The sequence below is a fragment of the Malaclemys terrapin genome, chromosome 10 (genome assembly GCF_027887155.1).
Source record: "Malaclemys terrapin pileata isolate rMalTer1 chromosome 10, rMalTer1.hap1, whole genome shotgun sequence".
Classification (NCBI taxonomy): domain Eukaryota; kingdom Metazoa; phylum Chordata; order Testudines; family Emydidae; genus Malaclemys; species Malaclemys terrapin.
In genome coordinates this window covers 75,588,861-75,608,668 of record NC_071514.1, presented here as the reverse complement: position 1 = coordinate 75,608,668, position 19,808 = coordinate 75,588,861, and the positions used below count along the sequence as shown (strand labels likewise).

Sequence of the window (19,808 nt, the reverse complement as noted above, 5' to 3'; positions counted from 1 at the left end):
CTGGACTGCAGCTCTTTCACATTTCCCTTCCCTGCTGCTGGATGAGTGGGATTCTCATGGGCCAGAAGGTCAGGAATCCTCCACCTGTCTCCTTTCCACCCAGGTGCAGCAGCTCTGCTCGGGTCCCTAGTGGAGGATGTTCGGCTCAGATTACATGCTGTCCTCGCTCCCGGCTGCATCTCACTTCTACAGCCCTGCTTTCTCGGCCCAGCTCGCATCCGCTCCTGTCTGCAGCCTCTTCCTCCCAGCTCCCCTTTTCAGCTACCAGCTCTTCCAGTCCTGCAGCCCTCCGGAGCCCTGCAAACAAGCATTGCTGCTGGCGAGCCAAGGCGCAGGTTTGGGGGAGCTGGGGGACTTCTCAGGTAAGCTAGACAAAGGGACCCCAGGGGATGGGGTAAATTCCCCAGTTTCCACCAGGACGCACAGTCCTTGCTTTGAGCCCTTGGAAGGTCCCGAGATACCAGAATTTAAAATCATTGTGATGTGATTGTGTAGGAGAGGGGTTCAGTTTAGAGACTTCTAAAATGTATTGGTTTGTTATTCCCTCCCTCTAGACCTTACCCAGCTGGACCCCGGGTACTGTGGCAAGTGGAAGGATACAAAAAATAGTCCTAATAAACGCCACCCTGTCTTAAAAGATTTCTTCACTATGTATCGTATGCAAAGCACATGATGGAGCGGGATGGGGTGAAGAAGTGACTGGCCCCAGGAACCTTCTGTGCTCACTGGTGGTGTTAGGTGCCCATCTGTCCCTGGGCCAGCCCCAGAGCACACGCTGCCATGCCCAGGCTTTTCAAGGGGGGTTATTTCCTTAACAGAGGTTAGCGAACAACCAGAAAACAGCCTTTTAACTTATTTTAGCCTCAGGCTGTCTTGCTCCTGGCAGTTTCCCAGTCTCAGTCAGTTTTGCTGGAGCAACAGCCCCAGGGCTGCTTCCATGAGCCCCTGGCTCTGGGGACCCACCACAGGAGTTAGCTCCACTCTGGTGTGGATTTCCTTCCCCAAGGCGCAGCCTGTCTCGGTCCATCTGCCCCAGCTACCACTAGCAGCCCTTGATAGGCCCAGGTGTAGTTTAGCCTCTTTAATTGGCTGGATTGGGCGCATCTGTTCTGGCCAGGAGAACTGGGTTCAGTGTATCCATGGGAACCAGCTACCCTGTGACACCCGCCCAAGCGCAAGCAGGCCGTTTTTTTCTTCTGTGTTTGTGCAGCCCTTAGCACGGTGGGGTCTTGGTCCCTGGCTGGGGTTCCAGGGCACTACCGCTAAACCGAGGATAACCTCAATGCCACCCATCCCATCCTAAATGCGTTCGAGATCGTGAAACACTCAGACACTACCATGAAATGGCCCAGATGAAATCAGCGGAATGAAATCTAGATACTGAGGAGTGAAGGCTTTTTAAGACTTAAAATAAAATGAACAAGTCTCTTGAGGGATCTCCTCTCCTCATGTAGTTGACTGAAAGGTCTTGGTCTCGATGAGAGACAAAGGCCCTGGTAAGGGGACAGGCTGTGCATGGGAGGGCATGGGGCTGGTGGTGAAGGGAGGGGTGGACAGTGCCCAGTGGAGTGTGCTACCCACTCTTTGTGCCCCTAAGCTGGTCTGGTGAGTGGTACTAGCTCATTTGGGGTCACTGTGGCTTTTCTCCAGAGGAAGCTCGCCCGCAGAAGCAGAGACGAGCCCGAGCCAATTACAGCAGCTGGCAGCTGGAGGAGCTGGAATCAGCCTTTGAGACCACGCACTACCCTGACGTCTTCATGAGGGAGGCCCTAGCCCTCCGGCTAGACCTGATAGAGGCCAGGGTTCAGGTACCAGATGCTAGGCTAGTGTTTGGCAATAGCACCTTCCCCTGGTCTGCAGAGCTCACAATAAACTCCTCTCCCCGACCCCCTGGCCGGGAGGGCAGCTCTTTGTACCCAGCCTCTGAGGCTGCTGTCCAGGGGGCTAGCACACTGCTGCAGGAGGCTCTGTCACCTCCTGTTTGCTCTGATCTTCACTGTGCTTATTCCCAGCCCTGTCAATGTTTCAGCCCCATTGGCACTGGTGCCCGAGGAACCCGCCTCGGGCTGGGGAAGGTAAGAGGCGGGAGGGAACCCTTAGATGGTGGGCTCAGCTCTGCCTGCCTGTTGGCTCTGGAGGCAGTAACTCTGCAGCCACAGGTCATCGGGGAGAGCTGGAGTAAGGATCAACCTCCTCTCAGGGCTGGGAAATGGCTGAAGTGGGGAGGTCGCCCAGCTGCATGGTGGGGCAAGTGCGAGTTTGTGGGATCTACCCAGCATTGCCCCCACTCTCTATTCTGTTTTTCCCCTCTCCTTACCTCTGACACCTTTGACAGCTGCCCCGCTCTGAGCTGGGCTGTTGTTTGCCAGGTCTCTGGAAAACAAGGGTGGTGGATCCCTCCCATTTCTGGTGGGTCTGGGGTGGGGACATGAGGCTTGAGACCCATTGTCAGGCTCAGAGTGAGAGAGCTGCTCTTGTCCCTCGGTTTCTCTGCAGCCCCAGCTCACGAGGGAGGGAGTGGTGTGCTGGGAGCCCATGTGAAAGTGTCTGGTTCCCCAGTGGAGGGTGTAAGGGGGATTAGAATTCTCCCTCTAGGTAGGTAGGTGGGTGGGTGGGTGGGAGACTTCCTTCCTTCTGCAATGAGATTTTTTTCCACATGACATGACCTGAAATGTCTATTGTGGTTTAAAACCTTCACTTATGTAACCATCTTTCCAGAGCCGGCTTTAGGAAGTGCAGGGCCCGATTCGATCAGTTTTGACGGGACCCCGGCAGGGATGACTGAAAAAAAAGAAAAAACACTTAAAAAAACATGTGGGGCTTGTTCTCACTGGGCGGCACTCATAGTCTTCGGCGGTTTGTCCTTCACTCGCTCCGGGTCTTTGGTGGCACTGAAAGACCTGCTGCCGAAGTGCTGCCGAAGACCCAGAGTGAGTGAAGGACCCGCCGCAGAAGTGCCGCTGAAGACCCGGAGAGCTGCCGGCTGAGTAAAAATTAAAAAGGAGCCTCTAGCCCAGGAAGGGATTCTTGGCCACTTGCCCCCACCCCAGCGGCCCTGCCACTGGGCGCGGGGCCCTCTTAGGCGCGGGGCCCGATTCGGGGGAATTGGTGGAATTGGCCTAAAGCCGGCCCTGCATCTTTCTGGATTCCTGGAACTACAGCTCCCCCAGAGGAGCCTGGGGGGACAGATGCAGGACGGATGCTTTATAAACCCCCATGTTTTCCAGTTTGCCAGCAGCACGTGAGCGTGCAGGCAGGCAAAAGGATGGTTTGTTAATGCCTGTTTTCCTTTGGGTCTCCCTAGGTTTGGTTCCAGAACCGCAGAGCAAAGCTGAGGAGACAACTGAAACTGCAGGGTCGAGCTCTGGACCGAGCCCTCACTAGGGACTCGTCTGCCTCAGGACACAAGAAGCCCCAAGCCCACCAGGAAATCGAAGGTTCAAGTAAGAGCTCTAGAGTTGGAACACTGGAAGGAGACCCGGAACACTGGCTAAGCACTGGCCCCAAAGGGCAGTCTCCTCCTGGACCTCCCCTGTATAGGGGAGCTGAGGCCACCGGGGGAGCTAAGGCCAAAGGAAATTTAGTCCTACAGGACCCCCAGCTTGTGGGTCAAGGCACAAGAGCATGAGGCTGAAATTGACCTCCCCCCACCCCCTGCAGTTCAGGAGCAGCCTGACTCAGAACCAGACCCAGCAGGGCTCTGGGCACACACAAATAGTGCCTGAAACTGACCCTGACATCAGTCCCCCCTTCCCGTACCTCTCCAGCCTCTGGGCCTTGGACCTTCGCTCCCAAACAAAGACTGTAACCATTTCTTCAGGGGGCTATAGTCACCGTGAATGGAGCAGGGAACATCAGAGGCATTATAGGGGCTTCCCAAGCCCACTGAAGGCCGTTGTCCAGCCTTGTCCATCTCTGAGCACCCTTGGTGCCTCCCTGTTTAGTAGCTGTGGCCTGAATTCCTTTTCTCTGATTGGCGTCTGCATTACACTTCCAAGCACCTGCACTCAACGAGGACAACAGCCTGTCAGAGACTTTGGTTCTAAGATACCCTGGTTACAATCCTTCCATATTTGAGCAGGGACAGACCCATCCTCGGCTCCAGGCTTATTTCTCAGGATCCCTTCACTAGAACACATGCATGAGCGCATCCTTAGCAGGGGATGTCGCCGCTCTACTCTGGGTTGTCTTCTTCAAATTAGGCTATTTTTGTCATAGGCTCTGGTCCAATGAGCCTGTGTTTGGGATGGTTGCCAATTTTGATTGGACGTATTCTTGGAGGTTTCATCACATGACATAATCTTTAATTAAAGATTAATTCCAGGGGACTCCAGGGCAATCCTGTATGATTGGCTTAGCTGGGGCCTTGGAGCCCCTAGGCATTAGAACTGGGCCCCTGAGCTGTGTGACAGTGCAGAAGTATGAAGCAGGCAGACTCCTGATCTTCATACTATAGCATGGCTTTTGGGACTGTGTGGAGTTCTCACCCGCTATCCAGAGCCAGGGAGGGTAACCAGATATCCTCATATTATCAGGCCTGTCCCATTATTAGGGGCTTTGTCTTGTATACGCAACCAAACCTCCCCCTGAAAAAAGGTGTCCCGATTTTTCACACTTGCTATCTGGTCACCCTAGAGCTAGGGATCCTTCTCCATTGTTCAACTCTGTGCTTTGTGGCTTCCTGGCTATTCCCTCCACGCTATACCTCCCATGACCACTAGAGGGCCATGAGGTTCTGCAGATGTTACAGCTCCTTAGAAGGTGCCTGGGCTGTGTGCGCTGGAGGAGGCCACGATTCCTAAATTCACCAGCGGCTGGACATTTGTTTCTAGTCAAACCCTGTGAGGTGCTGGATCAAACCCTATCAGCCCATTGTCTGCAAAGGGTTGGGGGGAGAATCTGAAGCATCTTCTGAGGGTGAGGAAGGGAAACAAAAGTCTAACTTCTCTGCGATATGGCTGAGCCAATGTCATTGGTCCTAGCATAGGGCTAGCGGGTGGGGGGAAGGTGAGCCCCTTTGTTCCCATCAATTCTTTCCCATCAGTCTGGTCAAAATGCTCCACGTAGCCACAGACAGAGGAGACAGACTGTACTGTGAGGGCCAATTCTGCGTTGGCTGTGAGGACCAGATGACCGTTTCACCCCCTAGAAGCCTTTGCATCTCTAATACTCACAATCCTGTGATGAATGGAAAAGGGCAGGGAAAGTAAAGAAAGATGAAAGAGGACGCACAATGCATGCTCAACCAGACTCAATGAGCTGGCACTCTTCCCTCTACCACCAGCTTTCTGGTGTCGGATGCGGAGCAGAAGTATTGGATTATTAGAGATACTGCTGCATTTAAAGTGATTTGCTTTTTCTTCCTGTTGGATGATGATCAAATAAGTCCTAGAAAAGAAACTAGTTCATAGAACTGTTCTAGAGTCACAGGGTGTATTGTGGAAACTCCCTCTCTGTCCCCCACTGATCAGAGAGCAAAGACACTAAGCCAGGAATATGAGTCAGACGTGGGCTAAGAATCATGTGTTCCCGTCTCAAGTTGCCCAGCGCGCAGAAGTGAAGAAATGTGTTTCCAAAGGCAGAGTTGGTGGGAGAAAGGAAAGTTTTGAGCTGAGCAATGACAACAGAGCAGCCAGTAACACTAGTTGCAGGATACATGTGCTGATTTTACACATGCTGTATATGAGTGGCATTCGGTGCCTGCAGCCCAAGAGCCAGGTGGCTGAATGATAACCGAGCTCATTATCTGTGCACATATAAATGCCTGTGTGTGCATGTATAGGGGAGTGTCTGTCAGCATGCATGTACTCGTATGTTTGCAGGCAGGCACACACATGTAAGCATATGAGCAAGCTTCTCCTTTCAGGGCCTGAAAGTATGGGGGAAATCTGTGTGCTGGGGGAAAGATCCACACCAGGTTTTACTGCTATTATGGCCCGGCCTGTATGAATCTCTTCCCAGTGCTTAGATTCCCAGTCCAAAGGCTGCTGTTGGACAATCGGCCGGGCGGGGATTGTCTCTTGGTTATGTGTTTGTACAGTGCCTAGCACGATGGGGTTTGGGGCGGGGGCCACTATCTCCATACAGCTAATAAATAATAGGAACCACTGCTTCAGTTTCAGTCCTTTTCTTTCATCTCCTATCTCTCTTTCCCTCTGTTGCTTTTTACAGATTCAGACTAACACGGCTACCCCTCTGATACAGTGCTACTATGTGGCTGTTCTGGTGTATTTGCTTCTTCGCACTCAGGCCAGCTACGTTTGCTGCTGTAAAACTGCAGGGGAGATCCCATCGGCTCCATTGTCTCTGGACCGACCGTTTGAAGGGTGTTTCCGTCTGATTAGTTGTCCATTGGCCAAATATTCAAATTCTGACCTCCCTTTGTGCCCAGGCAGTCACTTGCATGTGTGAGGGCAAGGGCAGGCAAATCCCACTTGTGCATACTCATCCGGCGCAGATGGGTTTTACAAATGGAAATTCTGCTGATTGTGTGTGTGAGAGCGAGTACACAACCAAAATGTTCACGTTGGTGATGACGTGCAAAAGTAGAGACTGGGTTGAGGCTCCTTTGAAAGCTGTGCTCGGAGTCATTCTCTTTCCCATACAAGCTTGTTCCATAGAAAGCTCTATAGGCACAGGAGAAGAGTATATACTACTGGGGGGGGGGCGGTGTTACATTTTGTAGTGTTGCCAACTCTCATGATTTTATTGCAAATCTCATAATATTTGCTGTTTTTCCTAAAGCTCCAGCTCCTAGGCTCATGGGATTACATGAGAAGTGTTGCCAGCTCCTGCGATTTGATTGCAAGTTGTGTGGTACTTGATGCTTTTCTTAAAGCCCCATCTCCTGGAGTCATGTTATTACATGAGATTCTCAGTTTTTCTTTTTTTAAAAATTAAGTCTCTAGCCTGTGGAGAAAAGCTTGAAAACACGACCCCGAAAGGCTCAAACACCAAGAGATAAGCACAACAAACCTCAAATTTATTTATTTATTTAAAAATTCTCTCTTTTTTTGGGAGGGGGGGACTTGACTCTCAGTTTTTTAACCCTTGGGGTTGGCAATACTGATATTGTATATTTTGTAGAGTATACGTGTTGTGTGCTGTGTCATTCTCAGCATTGTGTATGTTGGGGTGACACGTGTGATGTTTGTGCGTCGCTCTTGGCATGTGTATCTGGCAAGGGGTGTCTCTTGTGCTCACTCTCTGAGGTGTGTATTTGAGGTTTGTCTCTTCACAGCAAGTGGACTTTAGCCTAGGATTGGCAGCTTAGGGGACTAGTTTCCAAAACTTGTTGCTGCACAAGCAAGTGGACTTTAGCCTAGGAGGGACTGCAGATAATGAGCTGTAGGGGAACCGTGGATGGGGAATGACTAACTCATGAGCTGTGTCTGTGTCTTTGTAATTCAGAATGCGGCTGTCTCTGAAGCATACGTTCTGATAGGGGAACTAGAACACAGTGTTATCGGTGATACAGGCTACAGATGTGATGTGATGAAGTGGAAAGTAAAGGCTGCTCTCGGAACCTGGTACTGGTAACCGCCAGCAACCTGGGATTTCATGTATAAAGGCACCAACATTTTCATTCTAACCCTAAGGAAGAAAAAAGGAGACTTGTGTGCATGGAAAGGGGATGAGAGACCCCTCTCTTTCATTTCCTATCTGCCCCATATATATATATATATATATATAGAGAGAGAGAACTATTCCCAAGGGTCTGTTCACCGCCTGCCATAGCCTAGTGTGATGATATCAAAGCTCAAGGCAGCTTGGCTGGCACAGTGAATCACATCTATTCACTGTGGGCTACCACTGTAAATACTTTTGCCAGTATTGGGCACATGAACCAGCCCAAGTCCCTCCTCAACATATTTTCCACCTGCGTCACCTGACAGCAACGTTTTCCTAGGATGACGCCCTTTGAAAGTGAAAACAGGAAGATGGATTTTAGGGGATGGGAAAGAGTTAAGTTGATCCTAAAGCAGCTAAGTCCAAAGGTTTCATTTTCTCCCTTTTTATAAGAACACAGTAGCCACTCTCGTCTCCCCTTTATCCTCGCCTTGGTCATGTGAACAGCGTCTCTAATGGAAAAAGAGATTGGACAAAAGAACCTCGGGACCCCCAGCAACAATTAAGAATTTCATTAAAATACAATAGGCCAGTTATTGCTGGCTCATTATTAAGCTATAATAATTGCTAATTGTCTTATTAGCATTTAACAATTATGCAAATAATGAAAAACATTTCATAAAAGTAATAAAATTGCCCTTTTTTACATCAATAGTTTTAAAATCTAAAGTGATGATGATTTTGCTCTCCGGGGTTTATTGGAAATGCCTTTAAAGGGGAGATAAACCTCTAATGATGCCATCCACAGAGCAGGGTTGAGATTGGGTAGGGCACACCGAGGTCTGGTCTACACTACAGACCTATATTGGTATAACTCAGGGGTGTGAAAAATCCATCCCCCGAGGGACATCGTTATACTGACCTAACCCCCTGCATAGGCGGAAAAGCTCTTGGGGTGGTGGGTTAACTATGCTGATGGGGAAAGCGCTCTCCCGTCGGCTTAGAGCGTCTTCATTAAGTGCTACAGCGGTGCAGCTGCAGCCGTACAGTGGTGCTGATGCAGCGTTTGAAGTATAGACGTGTCCTGAGCTATGTGAATTTCTGCTCTCAGTGCAAGGACTCAGACTGTTTCCCTTTGACTTGCAAAGGAGCTGTCTGCACATGTTGGTAAAATGTCATTTTTCCTTTTTGGAGACTGAGAGAGAGGATATGGCCACTAGCCTAGGACTTGGGGCAATGGCATTCAGGCTACTGCTCCACCACAGGCTTCCCCCGTGTGACACTGGGCCTTCTCTAAGCTGAGGTGAGCGCTTAGTGAAGACCAGGAGGTTGGTAGTTTCCACATGAGTTAGCTGGTTGATGTAAAGGCTGGGGACCTGATTTTAAAAGGTATTTAAGTGCCTAAGTATCCAGGATTTTACCATGGGTTATGAACACGCCTTTCTTTCATAGTGAAGACAAGGCCTGAGTAGGGTTGCCAACTTTGTAATATTTAAAAACCGGACATTCCAGCTGGAGTGCCAGAACCTCTCCTTCCCACCTAGGGTGACTAGATGTCCCAATTTTATAGGGACAGTACCGATATTCCAGGCTTTGTCTTATATAGGTGCCTATTACCCCCCATCCCTTGTCCTGGTTTTTCACACTTGCTGTCTGGTCACCCTGTTCTCACCTCTGCCCTGCCCCTTCCCCTGAGGCCCTGTCCCCGTTCGCTTCTCTTTTCCCCTCCCCTCATTGCTTGCTGCTCTTCCCCTCTCTTCCCCCACCTCTATCCAGGTTGGGAGGGACTTGCCTGCAAAGCCGGAGCTGGAAGCTGCATCTACCCGACGCAGGTAGGAGGTGGCCCTGTCTGAGTAGGGGCTGGCAAGGGTGATGACTTGGTGCCTCCCTGCCCGCAGTAACCGGACTTCGGGTGTCTGGTCAGTAGATCTGACTGGACACCATCAGGTCCCCTTTTGACCGGACTCCTAACTACCCTAGGCCTGAGGCTCAGATCCTTAGGTGTATAGCTCCCATTTAGGTGCCCTAGATACCATTGAGGATCTGGGCCTAAGTGCATCTGTGCCTCTGATCTCCATCTGTACAATGGAGATAATAGCATTTCCCCACCCCACCAGGGGGTCCTGAGGATAAATACCTTACAGGGTGCTCAGAGATAACGGGGCCAGATAAGTTGATAGATGTCCCTTGGGTTTTTCCCTGCCAGGAAAGACAGGACTTCCCTAGAAAGTTCTGGAAATGTAATTTAGAGCTAGGGCTGATACAAGGTACTGGCTCTGATCTCTTGCTAGTTGTATGTGGTGGGGATTTGTCCATCTATTAAATGCAATAAACTGAAAGAGGTCAATAGAAAAAGTCTTACTGAGCAGACCTCAACTCCAGGGCTTTCTGTTATACTTGTCTTTCTAAACGATAGACTCTAGCTTGACAGAGTTATGGGCTGGATGCAGGAACCACTTGGTGACATCTTATGACCTGGCAGGAGGTCAGACTGGAGGATTGTAATGGGCCCTTCTGGTCTTAAACATTCACGAATCTATGATTAGTCATCATTGCATTGTGATTCTGTGGTCTGGCTATTTTTGGCTTGGATTTGCTGATGTTTTGATGTGATATATTTTTCCATTAATCATCTAGATGACGCCTGGATATTTAAATCTGAATAAAAATGTCAAAATCATGCTTGTTTGCAATGTTGTTGTAGCCAGGTTGGTCCCAGGATAGGGAGAGACAAGGTGTGTGGGGGGGTGAAATCTTTTATTGGACCAAACTTCTGTTGGTGGAAGAGACAAGCTTTCGAGCTCCAGGGAGCTGAAGAAGGCCAGAAGAAGAGCTCTATGAATCTCAAAAGCTTCTCTCTTTCACCAACAGGAGCTGGTCCAATAAAAAAATAATACCTCACCCACCTTGTCTTTCTAAAATCATGCTTTGCATTGGACAGGACCCATGATAACGGCAGTTCCTGCCTTGAAATGTTGACAATCGAATATCCAGTAAATGAAATTTAACTTGAATATCTCTGCACTTGGCTCATTTTCCTTCCCCAGTCTATTTCCACAACGCAGAGTTCCCAGCTGGAAAAGCAAAATGGATAATTCATTCTAAAGCTGGTGTCAATGCTGCCAGATTAATGCATCAGGGGCACGTGATATTTGTAAAGAGGTGAGTTTTGCTAGTTCTTCTAGAGGTTGCCAGTCTGCTCTTCCTGGCACCTGTGCTACTGGCACAGGGCTAGGTTTAGAAATAATTCGTTTCATACTTTGGCTTCCAACTTGGAGGTTTGTAGAGAAAAGAATGTGGAAAAAATAGCTAAAGCTGGTACTGTGCCGACTACATGATGGTCTCCTAAGCAGCCACAGACTGGAGACCACGAAATCCTGATTTCTAACTCTGCTGCTGACGTGCTGGGAGAGAGACAAGATGCGGGAGGTGATATCTTTTATTGGACCAACTTCTGTTGGTGAGCGAGACAAGCTTTTGAACCACACAGAGCTTTTCTGGGAAAGGTACTGCTACCGTCACTGCTAAATGCAGGGTGAAACAGATTGTTTAGCATAAGTAGTTAGTACATATCTAAGGGACCATTCAAGATCGAGTCGCCTGTTAATACCTCTGCAGTCATAGGACAAAAAGAGGGGGTTGGCGGATTATAGGTTGCATATAAGATTATAGGTTGCATATAAGCCATAACCTGAAATGCTGTGTCAGTTAACTTCTGCCTCAGGCTAACATTTATGTCGGTATAACTTATGTCGCTCAGGGATGTGAATAAGCCACCCTCCGGAGCGACATAAGTTACACTGACCTAAGCGCTGGTGTGGTCAGCACTATGTCTGCAGAAGGGTTTGTCCTGCTGAGATAGCTGCTGCTGCTTGTTGGGGGATGGATTAATTAATTGACTTAGAGCAGCTACACTAGAGGTCTTACAGTGGCACAACTGTGCTGCTGTAAGCTCTCTAGTGTAGCCATAGTTAGTTTTTCCAGTATGTAAATCAAGGATAACACCCATTTACCCACATGGCCTGGGCTTGTGAGGGTTAATTTGTTAATGTCTGCAGTATGGCTTGAAGAGGGAAAGTGCTATCTAATCACTGACAAACATGATCAGCTCAGTTCACCAGACTTTAATCTCTGCTCCACTGATAACAGGTGAAAAAATCAAAGGATGGCAATGGCAAACAAGTTTGAAGGAAAGAGTAAAACTGGGAAGGGCGTGTTCCCATGGTGATCCATGATAAGGAGGGGGTACCGCACCCAACCCAGCATGTTCTGGTTTGAAAACCCAAGCTTCATTTTCGGTTTCAGTGATACGCAGTGGTAAGATCTCTGAATGATCATGTAACTGGAGTGTTATTTCTGTTTATGACGGTGTAAAGATCACTGTCTGTTTGAAAACCCAAGCTTCGTTTTCGGTTTCAGTGATACGCAGTGGTAAGATCTCTGAATGATCATGTAACTGGAGTGTTATTTCTGTTTATGACGGTGCAAAGATCACTGTTTAAGTCTGATCCGTCGGTGAGGGACCTTAATGCCTTTGGTCTGGGCTTGTCACCTTCTAAAATAAATTGTCCTGTTTGTCAAACTTGTTGCATTGAGTCATGACCCAGCATAATCCTGTGGCAGCCCCACCATATATTTCTGGATCCTTTTAATGTCTTGCTTATCTCATTTGCAGGACACCTGATACTTTAGAACTCTCCTATCCTAGAGAATCGGAATAGGTGACTGTCTCGTCTGCAACAGTTGAAGTTTCTTGACTCCGTGTGTGGGAAAAGAGGCAATGGTATTAGAGGAGTGGAGACAGACCCATTCACCATGAGGGGCAGAGGGAGCTCTGGGGGTGTGAGGATCAGAGACCCACCCCCACATATGAGATCCTTTTATTTATTTATTTGGATGGGAAATCACTTTATGTACCGGGATAACTGGATGTCACTTTCTCCTGATGCTCGATTCCTTACTCCAAGGTTGGGGGATGTATTTCCTCTTGAGAAGCGTCCCCAATGCACCCAGCGTAGGGATTTGCAGGTTGACACAAGTGCATCCTGTGGCTGTAGCTTATTTCACTTTCAGCTTCCTTAAATGTGAAGTCATGTTTGAACTTGAATTTTATATTTTTCTCCAGGCACTTACAGGTAAAACCACAAACTGGCCTCAATCCTGGGTGATTGGTTTGGTGCAGTTTGAAAGCATTTTTGAGTGGCATGTGGAGCTATGAAATTGTTCTTTGTTTTCTCTGACCTGGGCCTTTTAAATATCTAAGGAATCAGCCTGGCTGCCTTTTGGTACGGCACAGATGATTCAGCATGTTACAGAGGAAAGAGACGCACACGCTCTGATCTTTCATGGATACTTCCTTCCTGTTTTGAGTCCTTAATCTAAACTAAGTCATTAATTTTGAAAGCATAAGAAAAACATGCCCTGATAGTGTTGGGAGAAATAACAGCCATATGTATAAACCAATGGAGAGAAGACAAAGTTTTGTTAAATGCCAAGTAATTTCACAACATGGGTAGGATAAGATTTTCCTGTCCTGGAGATAGCTTCCTATTACCCATGTCAGCAAATTGTAATCTTCACCCTGGCTCCAAAGGTCTTGAAATATTTTGAGATATCGATATTGCTAACCCTGAGTGTTCAAAAATAAGGAATCAGGACCCTCATGGAATCATGAGATGGGCATAAAAATCATGATTTTTTTTAAAAAAATGGGGTTCTTTTTAGTAGCCTTGTGTTTTAGTGCCTTTAGGATGCACTCAGGTCACATTTCCAAGGTTTCATCCACAACAAAGAGGACTAGAAATGTACGTTTTGTGATGAAAGCTGAGGTTCTCAGGTAATCACAGGATTCCAGACCTAGGGCTTTTAAAAAAGCACCAAATATTGCAAGACTAATGATAAAAGCAGGAGAGTAGGCGATCCTGCGATAAAGTGTATGGAAACTGGGATGAGTTTAAGAAGTGACAGCAGACAGTAGTGCCTGGAGCTGATGTCAGTAGCAGCGGGGTACAGTCAGGGTATGCTTGGCACATGCTCGCCAGATCATGCTGTTATTTAGAACTAAGGAGATGATGAGTTAAAAATGAAGCATTTTTGGTCAATAATAACAGCAGATATATAACTTTGTGCTTGTGGCTGGCTGCTGCTGATCAGCCAGCCAGCCAGCAATGTTTCCAAGTCTTCCAAACTGTGTATGGGCATGTGTTAGGAAAGAATCTCGGCAGGTGTTTATTGTGCTTGTGGAATGAACTCCATCGCATTCAGGCACTACTGGACTTTCATAGCAGGGACAAATGAAATTTACAAAGGTCTGGCATTAAATCCAGGAAAATGGAACTTAGACCGAAAGAGCACATGGAGAAAAATAAGACTCAGAGCAAAGTAGTTGTTGCTTGTATTTTGAAATGTTACACAATATTATTGAGTCGTTAGTAATAATATATCTCTGATATGTCATTACCATCACCTTTTACCCTGTAATGGGAACCAAATGCCTATAGTGTACCAATGAGTGTCTCCAACCTGAATTTTGCTCAGCGTACACAGCCTAGAACCAACTACCAAGGGAAGCGGTGGATTTTCCATCTCGTGAAATCTTCAGATCAGGACTGAATGACTTTACAGAAGATTATATGCTTTAGTCAAACACAAATTATTGGGCTCAGCACTGGGGTAACTGGGTGAGATTTAAGGGCCTGTGTGATAGAGGAGCTTAGACCAGGTGATGAAGGGGATGTCTACACTGCAGTTAAACACCTGCATCAGCTGACTTGGGCTGTGGGGCTATATAATTGCAGGGTAGATGTTTGGGCTCAACTGGTCGTGGGGTCGCAGGGCTAAATTCAGAGCCGCTATCATTTTCACATTCCTAATGCTGCAATAGTTGTACAGCAAACACTGCAGGGGAATGCTTACCTCCACAAAACCCTGTTTTCACTGAATTAAAAAAAAAAAAAAGAAATCCCACAAGTGAATTTTTTAAATCTGTCGCCTCCCTCCTCCTCATTTCGGCAGAACCTGCACTTCCTAAACTCCCTGAAGAGGAATGAGTATGATGCCCTGATGTCCACAGTAATGAGACCATTGCCTTTTGCAGATTTGCAAGAAAATGGAGGTTAAGAATTGGTTTGGTTAATCTAGTTTTGACTGGGCCAGAATTCTCTGCCGTGGACGTTTCTGTGAACATTTGCCCAGAAACTGCACCTTCGTTTGCCACACACCTGTCCATTGGGGTGAAACAATTCAGGTTTTATGCTGCATTTCTTCTGACTGACCTCATCAAGGGTTGATTCATTTCTAGCATAACCTGAGCAGAAACAGATGTTTGCCTTCTGCTCCTTTGCTGAAGCCACACAGCACTAGAAAGCTGGCTCAGAGGGTGCAATGTTTCCTATCAGCACCAACTTTCTATTGATTGCTTTTGTTGTAGAGCAACATATGCTAAGGCCTTATTACAAGGGATTCCTATAAATGGCACACAGGATTAATAATGTATTTATAACACAACTTTGGTTTAGTATAAAATGATCTATAAACGTGTAATAAATGTTTTATAATGTTTTTGTAGCCTGTTATAAATGATAAATGGGAGACTATAGATGCCACATCAAATATTGATGCTGCATTGTGTGCATCTTTGTGCTGTTACTGTTCAGGAAGCCATTAATAATAAAGGGAAGGGAGATGTAAAAGTTGCTGACATGCCCAGCAAGCCGTTTATAATGAAATGTATAATCCTTCCCATAAAGTAAATACATTGGCTGGTGATGGTTGATGAAATGGAAACACACTGTGAATTATTTGTAAGGTATTTATATATTAATGTATATTATCCATATCATGTCATAGAAATGCCATTAATATATTGGATGTATTAATTCTTTATATCTAATTTATAGGCAGCTCTTAGAAGAAAGCATTATTGTGTGTCCTTTGCTGCTTTGTCAACTGTACCAATCCGTTTCTTGTGAGTTCCTTGCTTTTCCAGCTGTTTCTTTTAAGTTGATAATGTTAATTGATGCTAATGGTCATGATCCCTTCCTCCTGCCTACCCCGGTGTAACTCACTGGGGTAGAGGCTCAGCTGAAGATGTGCCCTTCTGCGTCTGACCAAGGCCCAGATTCACAAAGGGACTTGGGTATTGCAAGGCCGAGCAGTGTGGGGTCTAACTTTTACACATGTAGAAAATCACAGGACCACCACAGCGCTCCTAAAAACCTGAATTAGGTGCCTAGGCATCTCTACAATGAAGTAGGAGAGAGAGGTGCATGAGAATGTGCTCCACCAAAGCCAGCATGCTATGCAGGGAGATGCCTAAACTAGCCACCGGGAGAGGCCAAGGCAGTGGAATGTACTGAGCCCTGTCTTCTCACCGAGGCGCCTAAGTGTGGACGGCAGGGAGGTGCCTTTCTCTGCTTGAAGATCCACAAAGAAGAACTCGTCTGCTGGAGTCAAGCTCCTAGGACACAAGCTGGAGTCAAACTCCTTTCTTGTGGAATGATTTAGGCACCTGCCTTGTGACCCATAAAATGGACGGAGTAGGAAGTGGTCGTTATAATTTTTAGCCCGTTGCTTATAGAACACATTCCTGGGATTTGAGAGACCTGGATTCAATTCCCCCCTTAGCCAGAGGAGGAGAAAGGATTGGAACAGGGACCTGCCCTGTCTCAGGAGGGTGCTCTAACTACGGAGTCAGGGGATATTCTAATGTAGGAGGGTCCCTCCTGTCTCTCCTGTTGAAGTTGTTCTCCATGGATATATAATGAAAGAGGGATTGGAGCAGGGGGACCAGACCAGAACCAGGATTGCCCACCTTCCAGGGGTGTGTCCCAACATTGGGCTGTAGAGCCGTTCTGTCTCTCTGGCCCAGTATTTATCTTCAGGGGAAGAGGCACTGAGAAAATGGCTCTGTAGTCCAGTGGTTGGGGCTAACAGCTATAGGGTGGCACCACCACCTCTTCCTCCTCTGACCAGTATTTGAATGGGACCCAATCAGGTAGGTGGCCTCTGAGCACATCCAGCCAGTTGGGTCCCACATGTGACACAGGCAGCCAAATGCTTGTCTTCCCCCAGTTTGTGAATCGCTCTGAGGCTGAAGCAGGAATTAGGCATCTGGACGCCTAGAGTGAGGCAGTAGGGTGCGTGCCCAAAGGCAGAAACATAGGCAGCTAGAGAACTTTTACCCTGAAAACTTAGGTGACAAGAGCATTTAGATACTGATGGGGATGAAGGGAGTTTTGTGGATAACAGTGGAGCCAAAACTGGGACTTTGGGATCTCAGTACCTTTGGGGAAGGGGGCTCAAGTCACTAACTGCTGACTGAGTGTAAAAAATGGCCTAAATTCAGATGCAACGACCCCTTGTCAAATTCTCTTTCAGGCACTAGCCTTTACGTTCTGGATCCAAGATTCCTGGGAATTGCTTCCTCCAGCAGCTCCTTCTCTTCTGTGCTCCGATTCGCTGTCCGCTGCACTTGTGTGTAGCTGTGTCTGGGAAGCAGCAAACCCCTTCTATCCCCACACCCTCCTTTCATTGGAGCTCCCTGGGCCTGATCTAGGCTCTGTGTTAGCAGAGAAGGCTCTGCTTATTCAGTTGTGGGGAAGCATGAGAGAGACATACAATGTTCCTTACGATGGGGCTGGAGCTGCTGTCTTGCGTATGCCTCATTCTCCATTTGGATGGCTGGTTTGAGACCTCCAGGCCCAGTTTGCTGAGCTTTGTGTACTCATTTATTTAAACCCGTGCAAAGGAGATAGAAGAAGTCACTTTACATCCACTCTGCACTGGCGGAAATGACAACACACAGGGCAGGGTAACAATGAATGGACCCTAGAGCTGTTTATCAGGGCATGTTTTTACAGCATTCCATCAGCTCCTCCGCTATCTATTCTAGACCCTACCCCCTAAATCCAATTGGAGGGTGCAATGGAAGCAGTAGCTTCCCAGCTCTAATATAAATTGCTTCTGTTTGCTACATCCTCTTCCCTAGATTTCCTGCCCTGATCCTGCATCACCCAGTACCACCAGCAGCTTCCGTTTTACTAGAGTTTTGTAGGATGAACAAACCCAGAGAGCAAGGACGGGCAGGTAGTGTTTGGAAGAGAGTGTTTGCTCTTCAACTAGACATGCAGGCTGCCTCTACCTGCTGAACTAGCAACGCCACCCTGGTAACTCAGCAAATATGTACATGAATTTCAGCGTGCTAAGGAAATGATACACATACACCCTAGAGATGGGCTGGAGAAAAATTAAGTTTAAGCCAACCATTTCTGAAGGGAGGAAGTGTTCAGATTTGCAGCTTTGGTTGAGGCTCCTTTCTGATGCACACACGTCAGGTTTCTGCAGGGGGGCTGCTCAGGGTGCGCATGCTTATATGGAACTGTGACATGCCTTTTCAGTGGAAACATGCATGGAGTGAACAGGTGTCAGTCTGCTGAAAAATCAGGAGATGGGAGATACAATAACCCATCTGCCCATACATTTATGTATGAACAGGGGACAGATGAGGAAAATGGCTTCAAGATGTTTCTTCACTCAGCTAACTTGTCTTGCCACCTTTAACCCCTAACATTGTCCTCCAAACAGACAAGGATTCAATTATGGCAAATGAGTAGATGATAACCCCGTAGTCTATGTGCTCCAGCTCCCACTAGTCGATCTGCTGCCTACCACCTGGTGCACATCAGCTGTAGACTATATGGCATTGCCTTCATCAACTCTGCCCCAGAGTTGGAGACTGGATAATCAAGTGGGGCTACATCACTGGCCCTAATGCCTGTGACTATGGAAGAAAGCTTCAAAATATGGTGCATCTCCTGTGATGCCAGCTGCTTAAGCACCAATTTTCTGGCAATCACATGTGCAGGGAGGTGGTGGGAAGCAGCATGAGGACAGGACAAGGAGAAGACTCAATGATTCTGAACCATCATCTGAATGATTCCCCACCTCTGTCTAGATGCACAATTGCCCCTAGCAGCTTTGAAACAGAGCTGTCCTCTGCACTCACATATGAGGGGAGAGAGGAGGTGGAAATCTCCCTGAGTCCTGTTATCTCTACCCCAGAGGATGTTCTACATTTGACCCAAACCAGGCTAGAAAAAGCCCAGCACAGCAGGCGTGCTAGCTCCAGGATCGCCTGAGCTATCTCCCTGACCTTTCCACTCCCAGGGTTATGAGCCAGAGGAAAGCACCTTCCCCTGGCTAGGTCGGTTCACCTGGCTCCCCAGGGGCTGGTTCTGCAGCTCCATAGTCTCCACCTGGCTTGGGCAAGGGCCCGCACCTAGCGCTCTCTGGGTGTCTCCCACGGCAGCAAAGGAGCAGAGCCCTCCCCCCCCGCCGCCAGCAGGGCTTGGCCTGCACAGATGGATTAAGGTTTCCTGGGGCCCTGGGCCAGAGCAAGTGGGGCTCGTGGGGGACCCTTCCCCACCCTTGTTTGCGGTCCTGCCCCCGTTCAGCTCCTTTCAGACCCTTACTGGGGCACTACCCCTGTTTGCTCCCCCCCTGCAGCCACTTCTGGGGGGGGGGTCAGGGCACTGGGGCTTCTCCCGCCCCGCCCCGCCCGCAAGGCGCTTCTGCCGGAGAGTGGGATCGGGGAGCTGGAGGCTTCTGCCGGCCACACGGTACTAGGGCGCTGGGCCGGAGCTTCCCCCCGGCGCGGGTACGTGCCCCGGGACCCTGCTCACCCGCGGCGGAGCGGGGCCGGATCCCTGCCCCAGGGAAGGGGTCTCTCTCCTGGTGTGGGGGGGCGCCCGGTTCCCTGATCCCTCCTCCCGCCCCTCCCCTGCGCTCTCCCCGCCTCTTCCCCACAGATCCGGCCGCGGCGCGGCTCCTGCCCGCACACCCAGCAGGCTGCAGCCGGGACCCGCTGGCAGGGGAGGGCAGCGAGCCGCGGGCACCGGAGCGGGGCTCCAGGACGAGCTGCGCCTTGGGCGGCGAGCGGGACTCGGCGGCGGCGGCTCCCCGCGTCCGGGGCTGGGAGTCGGGACGCCCCTGATACCCTCTGGGGCTGCTGTGGGCTCCCTCCGTTAGACACAGCCGGGCTGGGGCCAGCTTCGTCGGCACCCCCCAGCAGTGAAGGGGGGAGGGAGTTTTGTACCAGCGTCGCCTGCATCCCCCTCCAGCAGTGACCGGGGGGTCTTGCACCAGCATCGCCTCCACCTCCCAGCAGTGACCGGGGGGTCTTGCACCAGTATCACGTGCACCCCCTAGCAGTGACCGGGGGAAGGTCTTGCACCAGCATC

General features: G+C 48.9%; 1 protein-coding gene across 1 annotated transcript; it reads left to right on the top strand.

The window, feature by feature from the left end:
* The first annotated feature begins 136 nt into the window (after positions 1-136).
* Positions 137-5,074, top strand: LOC128843939 (homeobox protein unc-4 homolog). The gene is made up of 3 exons (XM_054041082.1): positions 137-362; positions 1,651-1,808; positions 3,305-5,074. Exons 1-3 carry the CDS (start codon positions 137-139, stop codon positions 3,626-3,628), a joined length of 708 nt encoding a protein of 235 aa, XP_053897057.1. The 3' UTR covers positions 3,629-5,074.
* The last annotated feature ends 14,734 nt before the right edge of the window (positions 5,075-19,808 follow it).

What these genes read in the sequence shown, in the direction of transcription:
- LOC128843939 (XM_054041082.1), top strand. Translation starts at nt 137, where the DNA reads ATGTTCGGCTCAGATTACATGCTGTCCTCGCTCCCGGCTGCATCTCAC. An exon ending in GGAGCTGGGGGACTTCTCAG is followed by an intron (nt 363 to 1,650) that starts GTAAGCTAGACA and finishes GCTTTTCTCCAG; the next exon opens with AGGAAGCTCGCCCGCAGAAG. An exon ending in TGATAGAGGCCAGGGTTCAG is followed by an intron (nt 1,809 to 3,304) that starts GTACCAGATGCT and finishes GGGTCTCCCTAG; the next exon opens with GTTTGGTTCCAGAACCGCAG.